The sequence below is a fragment of the Triturus cristatus genome, chromosome 5_1 (assembly GCF_964204655.1).
Source record: "Triturus cristatus chromosome 5_1, aTriCri1.1, whole genome shotgun sequence".
Taxonomy (NCBI): domain Eukaryota; kingdom Metazoa; phylum Chordata; class Amphibia; order Caudata; family Salamandridae; genus Triturus; species Triturus cristatus.
This window is the reverse complement of record NC_140587.1, coordinates 427,218,570-427,228,704: the sequence shown is the minus strand read 5'-3', so window position 1 is coordinate 427,228,704 and position 10,135 is coordinate 427,218,570. Positions and strand designations below refer to the sequence as shown.

General features: G+C 40.1%; 1 protein-coding gene and 1 non-coding gene across 3 annotated transcripts; both read right to left on the bottom strand.

The window, feature by feature from the left end:
• Window positions 1–1,990: 1,990 nt before the first annotated feature.
• RPL30 (ribosomal protein L30) lies at window positions 1,991–8,461 on the bottom strand. Of its 2 annotated transcripts, none has more exons than XM_085605201.1 (5): window positions 8,328–8,461; window positions 8,165–8,210; window positions 7,071–7,216; window positions 3,597–3,727; window positions 1,991–2,083 (listed from the first exon to the last, which is right to left on the bottom strand). In XM_085605201.1, exons 2-5 carry the CDS (start codon window positions 8,183–8,185, stop codon window positions 2,034–2,036), a joined length of 348 nt encoding a protein of 115 aa, XP_085461327.1. In that variant the 5' UTR covers window positions 8,186–8,210; window positions 8,328–8,461; the 3' UTR covers window positions 1,991–2,033. The 2 variants fall into 2 exon arrangements, with proteins under 2 accessions (XP_085461327.1, XP_085461328.1); XM_085605202.1 differs by having other exon boundaries at window positions 7,972–8,210; window positions 8,328–8,361.
• Window positions 3,048–3,182, bottom strand: LOC146830995 (small nucleolar RNA SNORA72). Its single transcript, XR_014961609.1, has one exon. It is a non-coding gene; the product is annotated as a small nucleolar RNA SNORA72 (small nucleolar RNA).
• Window positions 8,462–10,135: the final 1,674 nt, after the last annotated feature.

The window sequence follows — 10,135 nt, the reverse complement described above, 5'->3', positions numbered from 1 at the left end:
CCCGTTTGGGTATAACAACTCATAGGCGCCCTATTACAGATCTAGGTGTGTATCTCAGGTTATGTACGATAGTGAAATCTGGGGTTACATTGCCCATGAGGAGCACCAAACAGCGGAAAATAAGTCTGATTCGACTTGTGTTCCACAGGGTACCGCTACTTCCATTATTCATAACTAATTGGGTGTGCCCCATCTTACAGATGTGCCTTCTTTCCGCCCCTTATTTTACTGGCTTAAAGTCTGGTTAAGTGAATGGAGTACACTAAATAAGGAGATATTAAGGGACTGTTTGGGTCTAGATGGTGCCCACCACATCGCCGTGTTCAATTATAAACGGGATGGATGCGGGACATTAGGTAGGCCCGATCTTTTCTGCTCCCTGATACTATCAGTAGGAAAGATATGTCCTGGGTAAAGGAGTCCTTCAGATTGAGGGTGACTGAAAGCCTTGTGTGCGAAGACACATACTTGAAAACAGTCCCTTTAACGGAACCTTACCTCCTAGGACACCCCAGCTCCCAGGACAGTTTAACCAGATTCCGCCTTGAATTATTCCATTTTCTCCTTGCTCACCCTAGAGGGGGCAAGATCTTGCTGCCCTGTGGCTGCGACAGTTCGTCTCCACAGGACATGCTACATTTTTTAATGTTTTGTAGTAATGAGATGCCTAGGAAGTCCTTAAATTCTTTTTAAAACAAGCCAATTTTAAGTGGGTCCCGCTTTTACCTTTTTATTAATGCTCTCAGGGAGCACTGTATGGCATGTTCTTAGTTGTCTAAAGGCGGCAGTCCGGCTTAGAGCAACATGTGACTAATCAACAGGGGCCAGGGATAATGGGATAAGAGTCATCTCGTACACTTTTTAATCTATTTTATTGTAAATTTGTTGTGTGGTATTTCTGTTGTCTCATTTTTATGAGTATTGGTGATGAACTTTGACTTATGGTTTTTATCACAAAAGCCGAAGTTTGTATTGATTACCACTCGTGTATTACGTATACTACCCCAACTGTTGCCAACAACTTGTCGACATGAATTCACCTTACTGTCAACCAACGCACGGGCTAACAGCCAAACACAAGTGCTAATGTTCTATCAGAACTAAACAGATATTTGCAAGGCTATTTTGCTGGGCAAAAACGAACACCAAAGCAGACAATACCTAGCAATATTTAGCAACAGGCAAAGTAAAGTTACATTCGAGGCAACTGATTTGGGGACATGAAATAAAGATAACCACAGATCACCCTAGGCAATTGAAAGCAACGTGACAATCTTGAGAAAGAAAGGGGGGGGGGGGTCAGACAAGATAGCAAATTTAGTATCTGTATTGACTTTCTACAACTCCCTGCTCACACTAAGCAATGGAACAGAGAAACGCAAAACAAGCCCACAGATTAATGGAAAAACCAATGTGTCAATCTTATCGAATGCAACACCAAACGGGTGGCCTGTCTGCAACAAAGTATAATACATTTTGCATACAATTATTCCGGACAAAATGCTAGTGCGAATGGTCGATGCAAACAATTAAAAGTGAAAAGAATGTCATTATGGCTATGCAAATTGGTGGGAGTGGAAGGGCAGCAGTACTGTAGCACACAGTAATTCAGTAAGCACAAGTACATTTGTCTTGTTTCTTTTCTCTGCCAGAAGTTTCCAATATTTGCACCAATAAATGAAAGTGCTTCGACAGAAAAGGCCCGCCTGGCTTAAAACTAGCTAACATTCTTGCTCAATTTTAAAGCTTGCATTTTATTTCAGTAGTGTTAGTTTACAGTCTGAGGACAATTAAATTATCAGCAATGAATTACTCACTGGCAACTTGAACCATTCCATTTTTGTAGCACCTTAGTTTTTCCAAGAACTGTTCAAGGAAGGCATGCTTTTAGTGGCACGAAGTACCTTAATTTGTCGCAAACACTTATCTCCAACCGTATACGTTTGCACCAATCAAAGCAAGTCTGATAACAAAGCCATTTAAGAACAAGTTTTCTGAAACCAGTTTTATTTAGAACAAAAGTCGCACAGGATTTACTTCTCGCCAGTCTGCTCTGGCATGCTTCTGATGATATCGGAATCACCTGCAATAAAAATAAAAAGAATGCGTTACTACTGCCACATGAAGAAACTCGCTTAAGAGAAAAACAAAAATGTTAATGCCTTTGTCAGAAGCGTTCATATTTGAACTACACAATTCTTCCCAAAAATACCTTTCTATAACATGTATAAAATGCATCGCACAGTACATTATCCCCATCTTCTTAGATAATCATTTGTTTAAGATACTGCAAGTGTGCAAAGAATGATTTGTCAAACGTTTATAGCCCCAAATGAGTGGGGGAAAAACAAAGGGGAAACTTAAGTGTTTGCAGGGATTTCCTCACACGTTCAAATCCATCAATGAGATTAAAACAAGTCTCAAACTGCTCAGAAATCACCCAACAAGGGTTTAGGTTTGAGTAAAATCACTACGAGTATTGATTAGGCATCAAGTATATATATTTGTATAAAGTATGAAAGCATGGGTTCAAGGCTGGGGCTTTATTGGTTGAAATTCATAACAAAAGAACTGATAATCCTGAATTGTTCCTTTCAAATATGCTCAAATTAAATTGTATCCCAATCAGCGGCCAACTGACATAGGTAGCCAATAAAAATGTATCAACTACAAGGTTATTACATCCTTAGATGTGCTGAGAGGTGTTAAAGCAAAAAAGGCTCAAGTTTTAGTAACTAGGCTCATATACCTCTCCATTAACTAACTTTCTAATAATCACTACTGGAAGTAGAGGGAACCTAAATCTTAGTGCTGCAAAGCCATACTATTGGCAGAATGTGCGCTATAAAAATAGGTTTATGTTTTTAACTGGACAACAAAAAAAAAAAAAAGAGAATAGGAAACCACTCGCAATACATTTGATATTCACGACCGGCAGCTGAAATTAACAAAAGTTTTCTGATTTAACCATTTGGAAACATTTAATGAAAATACTACCAACTAACCAAATCTGGAGGCATTTACTAACTACAATTACTTCAAAGAAACATTGTCACTTGCAAATGCATCATCAGAACCACATGAAAAGCCAGCCCTGAAGACACAATGCAAAGTATTAATATAGCGAATGTCTAGCCTGGACCTGATCACTACAGATCAAGCCAGCGAGAATATATTCGCAGTTCAATTTTAAACAAAGGACCACATTAAAAAAAAAACTAAAAATAAAAACCATATCGGATTTTGAGAGGTTGTCAGGGACCGTGCCACCAAGTCTTGACCACTGAGCTGTACATGTATTTACTTTTTACTCGTATTCTGTCAGTATTTATCACTGGAGGGTGGGAATAAGTTTGAAATCTAAGAATTGTTAACATAAAGGCTCATTTATATACCTCCAATGTATATATTTTAAATGAGAAATAAGTTATGTAAACACAATCACATTACCACAACAATTGACAAACTTAAGAGCACTGCCAAAGAATTAAAAGGATGCTACAAAATCCACATGTATTAAAGTGCCTTTCAGCAGCATTAAAACTGACTCGAACAGGCTTCATAGCACACAGTAAAGTGGGAGGGAGGTTACTCACCTGGATCAATGATTGCCAATGTGCATACTCTGTAGTATTTTCCGCAAGCTGTGCCCAGTTCAATGTTGTTCCCACTATAGTGATGCACACCAGTCTTTGCCAACATGGCATAATACTCGATCTCAGACTTCCTGCAGAAATAATGTATTATATTACAGCAAAAGAGACATGGTTATTTCATTATTTGCACCACTCAAATGCAGTAATTAAGTACATTGCAGAAATACAGCGATATTACTTCTGTTAAACTGCGGCAACAAATTACCATTCAATAAATCCTAATTACACCAACACATTGGGCGTTTTTGCAAGATAGTACAAATCACGCGTACAAAAAAAAGCTCAAAACTAAATGAAGGTTAACTATTTTGGGAGTGAATCAGAGGCCAAATAGCCCTTGTGTGGAGCATACATTTTCAGACATTCCAGCAACATAAACTAGACTATCAAGAGTAGACGAGGGTAAGTACTTCTGGTGTAGCCAGTGAAGCCTATTAAAGCATCCAAAGAATGGGAAAGGGAGACCAAAAATAGTTTTAAAGTGCTCATAAAGAAAAGGCTGCATCAATTTTGTTACTTTAGATACTTGACAGCAAAGTTAACTACTTAAAATAATACAAGCCCCAACAGTTTATGTAGGCAGCCCTCTTCTCTCCCAATGAGGTCCATGGGAAAACTGCTTATTTGATCTTAAGCACAGCTCATAGGTTTTATGACGACCTTGGCCAACATTTAGGCCACAGAGACACCCTGGCTCAGGATTCTAATCAAGTAAGCTCTTGAAGAGGTTGTACATGGCTTCCAAATGTCTGGTAAGTAGAGGGATTTCCAAAAATCCAAATTTCACGAAAAAAAGTCCTCTCCCATTTTATTCTACTCTAAAAGGTCCAGACTTACAAACATCCCTCCTCTCATTAATTCCTCATCATCCACTTGTCACCAAATCCCTACCTTCTACTAGTCACTACATCCCTCGAAGGCTCCCTGTGACCACGTTCAGTGGCGAAGGGCTGAGCAAGGCTGGACTGGTCGTACCAGGCGTTTCCCTGGAGGCTAGAAGGGTGACTGGCGGGTTTGTTAATGGGGGTTGGTTTTGTAGCAGTTGTAAGAGAATGTAAATTGATACTTGTATAGCACACTACTCACCCGCAAGGGTCTCAAGGCGCTTGTACGAATACCGCTGTGGAACCCATCCTGGCTTTCCCTGTGAGGCGTCCACTCCTGGGCACCCCCAAGGCGGAGGCCAGGCATCCTTAGCGTTGTGGGGGCAGTTGAGGAGATTAAGCAAGCTATTGCCCGGAGTTGCAGAGTGGGACTCCATGATTGGAATGGCACCGAGGCGAGAATTATCAGGTCAGTGGAATTTGAGCCCAAGACCCGCCGAGGCGGGGAATTGAACCCTGGTCCCGGGTAGATCTCTGCATCAAGGTCTGCCGCTCTAATCATTGAGCCACACTTCTCCAGAATTGCAACATTCTTATATAGCCAGCAGTTTTCGGGCAACAAATAAAGTGCCAATATAACTCTGGTGATTAATGTACCTTCCGGAGAGAGATGGGAATTTGGTCTAGTGGCGGTTTGTTAGCGTAGATAGTCTACCATGTACGAGAAAAAAAAAAACAGTATTTTATCTGCATAGCTCAGTGGGTTACTGCTTTTGTCCCAGATTTGGTTATTGTGCAGTTCAGAAATTACAATTGTATTCTAGCACACAGAGCGGCATGCAAACATGGTAAAAGCTAGGAAGTTATTTTTTTCCCAGGTTTATGATCTTGCTGTTGCTATAAAAAGGTTTGAGTTTAAATAAATTCTTATTAAAGTCAACCCTAACATCTGTGTTATGAATCATGAGTCTGCATCTCCAGACCAAGCACTCTTAAATGCCTACCAGTATAGACAACATGTGAATCCTGCACCATATAGTCCTTCGCCTTTAGTAACATTTTCTACACATGTCTGATTCAGCCTCAGTATGTGCGGAGATAAAGTGCTCTGACACTAGTATGGTAGTGGAAATACTATAAAAATAACATTAATGTGAGAGGAGGTATAGGGAGAGGAGCAGTACTGCTGAAGATTTGATAGTAAGGGAATCAATAATTTTCAACAAAGATTGTTGTATCCGGGTGCACAGTAAGGTAATCATTTAATATGCCTGAAAAGCTAACAATTGAATATGTAATGACAAATTAGTTAAAATACACCATTTTCTCCCAAACTGTCTTAGGTGGAGAACCCCTCAAAGGACACCTTTGTAGTGGTGAAGCTCACTCGCTAAGCACCGCACGGAGGGTGGTCTGAAAATTTGCCAGGGCTGCTTTGGGTTCCCAAACCAGCCCTGACGCTGGGACAGGTACAGAAGGTGACGAACACCAAGACTAATCAGCCACTCCGTTGAAGGTCAGGAGGGCTTGGCCTCGCCTAAAACATTGCAGACTTGAACCACACAAGCGTTCCCAAAAATCTTTTCAATAGACCGAGAACACAATACTTACAATGCTGCACAAATGTGCATAGCCAGCAATAGTCTACTTACTACCCTATACCCAAGAACATTTTAAACAACTCCGAGAAGCATCATGCCCTCAGCAAGGTAAAGCAGAATTGGCTAATAGCTGCCACAGCACATTCAAGCCATCCGCCAACGTAACAAATTTAACCACTGGCAACCCCCTCACCCAACAAGACACCTTAACCATACAGTTGTTTAAGTGGTGTTAACGAAATAGCATGAACTGGATCCTCATGAATCTATAAAAATAAAAACCTGTAAAAGAAAGTGATACCACACCTAGAAGAGCACAGCACCATAAGGTCCAAAGTGAACAGCAACCATAAATTGAGCAATAAACATCTGTGCACTCCAGCCTAAGAAAAATGGCAAGTTCTTGAGTAAAAACGCAATACCACAATCATAACACTAAAGGTGTGAGACCATTGTACTCGTCTGAGATCCAATAGTATTAATATACCGCTGACTATATTGAACATAAAATCACCAGCTGCTCTTTTCTGTACAGGAAGGTTTTATGATGAAGCAATTCTTCGTCAATGTCACCAGTGGACAGCTCAGCTACTTGGATTGGTTTATTACACGCAGAAAGGATGTTGACAAGATTTAACAACAAATCAGTTGTTAAACGGTCTTATATGTATGTTCAGTTAAAGAACTGCTGGAACATGCTTCATCAACTCAATCAAACGGCATCAGCGATAGTAAAGCTTAGATACCCATTTTAGGTACAAACAACTTGTGAAGTTAGTGCACCAGATAATTTGCATAACATCGCCAATTATTTTGTGATGCAAGGACCACAAACAAGTCAATGTCTTATCAGAGTGGACAAAAATATCGCAAGACTAATGGTTTGCATTCGTGAATCCACAAAAATAAAACTGCTTAATGACAGCACTGCCTTCTATTAACTCCTTACAAAATATAAAGTAGTAGCGAAGTTTAGATAGAGAACTCACCTCAGAGCAGGGCAGTTGTTGGCAAGGATGACCAGTTTGGCTTTCCCCTGGCGAATCATTTTCAGCGTTTGTTTGTATCCCAGCACATACTTGCCACTTTTCATTACCAGTTGGAGTCTCGAATTGATAGACTCAAGGGACTTTTTCTGAAAGACAACGCTATAGTTTAAATAAAAATTAAAACAAAAAAAAAAAGACACGGGATGACACTCTACACGTTAACACCTGGCGCATGACTGAGGATGTCATTAGTGTCAAGTTGGCCCTCACCGTTCCCCACAATCCTGGCAATTCACGTGCATTAAGTTGTATTAGTAGCATGGGAACAGCCACTTTTTTTTTTTTTACAGTTAGAAACCCAACGTTACATATTCTAAAAGTTGTAAAGCAGGAATAGGCAAACCACTAACATAAGAATAGGATCTAAAGTCGCAGCATAATTTAACTGAAATGCATGCGATTGGAGCAATTCTGTAGTATAGCAGATACCATAGCACTGCTGTCAAATTGCTAAACGTGCAATCTGACAGTCAAGCTAGTCCCATTCTAGTTGGGCTGAATAAAAAAAAAAAACAAAAGACATTTTAAGAGACTGGTTACATTTGGTCAATAGAAGAAAAAAAACGACCAGTTTGGGCAGGTAGGTTGCAGGTATCAGTTCGCAAACTAACCAATGCACTCAACAAAGCTACAAAAACGTGCACTAAGAGAAGCAGATAACAGTGACCTGGAAAACATAAGGGTACCAGGAAGCACCCAGTAAATAAAACACACAGTTTATACGGAAAAAATTGCGAGCTTTATTACTCTAAACATGTATAACTGCCAGAAATCCTCTGAACCATTTCCATCTTACAGTTGACATACGGAACGCACATTTGTAGAAAAATATATATCTTACCCAACTATTCTTAAGTGCAACATTAAGGGGCACAAGGCAAGTGTGTGCAGCCTGTGTGAGCCGCTGTCAATGGACAGGAGCTACATATAAAAATCCGACCCTGGAAGAAGCGCTAGGCTAACCACTAGTTATAAACTGACTTCACTGCTTTCCCTCCCGAGATTGCTCCACGTGAGGCCCGTCGGACACTCACCGTCTTCTTGGCGGCCACCATCCTGACGCCGGGAGATGCTTTAGCGCTGCAAAAGACAAAAACAGATAGATTAAAGCTTCCCCAGCTAACTCCATGGACGCCCTAAACCCTACCGCACCCTCGCTTTTAATCACGGTGTTCCGAAGTCGGAGCTCCAACTCACCAGTGCTGCAGCACCAATATGGCCGGGTAGAGAGAAAGGAAGGAGCCCCCAGCATGCAACGCGTTTCATGTGGTCCCGGTGACTCCGCCCGCCTTGGGACAGGAAGCCAGACCACGGTAGCTGAAGAGCGCCTGCGCACAGGAAAAGAGTGACGTCAGTGAGGCTGCCTCAAACAGGAAAAGGTAGCCATGTTAAAATCAGGCACTCTGCACCTCTTCGAGTGTTATTTCTCTTACAGTGTAAAAATTAGAGCAGTCCTGACTTTCCGCCATCATACGAAGGGAGACGTCCCGCCCCTTACGTTTCTCGTATGGGAGTTCTAATAAAAACTAAAATGCTAACTTAAAGCACGGAATGTTACGCCAAAGAGTGCTTTACTGCATTTTCTGGTTTATTCTTTTTCCTGAGTATCTGCTAGGAAAATTCAGAATTTCTACGCCTTGTTGAGGTCAGGAAGAAAACGTATTTGGAGAAAACACACAGAGGCTGGTATTATATCAGCCGTTCTTTGGAACAGATCTGTTTGTTTCTTCGCTTAATGAAGAACAGGTCAACAGGTCAAAATCGCATTAAATAAAATAAAATAAATAAATGAAGGCATCAAGAGTACCGCAACCGTGTTTTCACAGCAATCAACTAGTTGTATTGTTTTTACTTTTTTATTTAATGCGATTTTATATAGCGCGAACATTACCCGAAGGTGTCATAGCGCTTTACAAAAGAACCAGTTGCGTTACATAAGGACTTTGGATTCCATGAGTTACAAAAGAGATATAAACAGGAAAAATTTGCAAATGTACAAGTGGAGTGAAAGGAAGGAAAAATTGCAAATGTACAAGTTGTAAAGTCACTCAAGGAAGAGCAAACAGATAAACTAAAATCACATAGGAATGGTAGTGAGTACAAAGGTCTACTACATATACTAGTAGTTAGAGTTATATATACAAGTAGAGTGAAAGGAGGGAAAAATTGCAAATGTACAAGTTGTAAAGTCACTCAATGAAGAGATACATCAAATAAACTCTAAAATCACATAGGAATGGAAGTAAATACAAAGGTCTACTACATATACTAGTGGTTAGAGATATATATATATATATATATATATATATATATATATATATATATATATATATATATATATATATATATATATATATATATATATATATATATATATATATATGCAAATTGCAAATTCACTCAGGATTACATTTTAACAGCGATTAGACTTGGACAATTATATATGACATATTTACAGAGCAGGAAATTCTTGCCATCGTTCAGCCAGGTGTTCAGATGGTGTTGCACTCAAGGGTGGTTGAAGTGTGACGCCAAAAAACGTTTCCATACACCGATACAGCTTGTACGAGCATTAATTATTTATTTACCACAGCTGAGGAAACGATGACAGGAATTCAGAATACAAGCCGCACGCTTGCCGCCGAGGAAAAGTGACTACTCCCCCAGTGACGTGTACTAAATACCTCCCCCACATTCCAACATGACGTGAGTGTGTGTGGCCAATCAGATTACAGCTACCCTTAGTGCAATCTGATTGGTAGTTCACTATTAACAATATGCGGGATACAACATCTCCCTTTCATAACCAATTCACATTTCAAACATAGTTAAGCAGAATAACCATTTTTTAAAGTATGGACATAAGGTGACTCAATATACAACAAAGTCTTTGTATATCCTTGGAAAACGCGAAATTCTTCCAGAAGATGTGCTAGTGCTCTCATTTTGACTATAACGCGACGCCTCACTTTCAGGCATCTCACTAGTGCTGCTCTGGTCTTCAA

Excerpts from the sequence above, each read along its gene's own strand:
- RPL30 (XM_085605201.1), bottom strand. The coding sequence starts at position 8,185 with ATGGTGGCCGCCAAGAAGACG. Across the intron at positions 7,217-8,164 it reads TGGTGGCCGCCAAGAAGACG|AAAAAGTCCCTTGAGTCTAT; the intron begins GTGAGTGTCCGA and ends GTTGTCTTTCAG. Across the intron at positions 2,084-3,596 it reads ATTGGCAATCATTGATCCAG|GTGATTCCGATATCATCAGA; the intron begins GTGAGTAACCTC and ends TTTTTATTGCAG.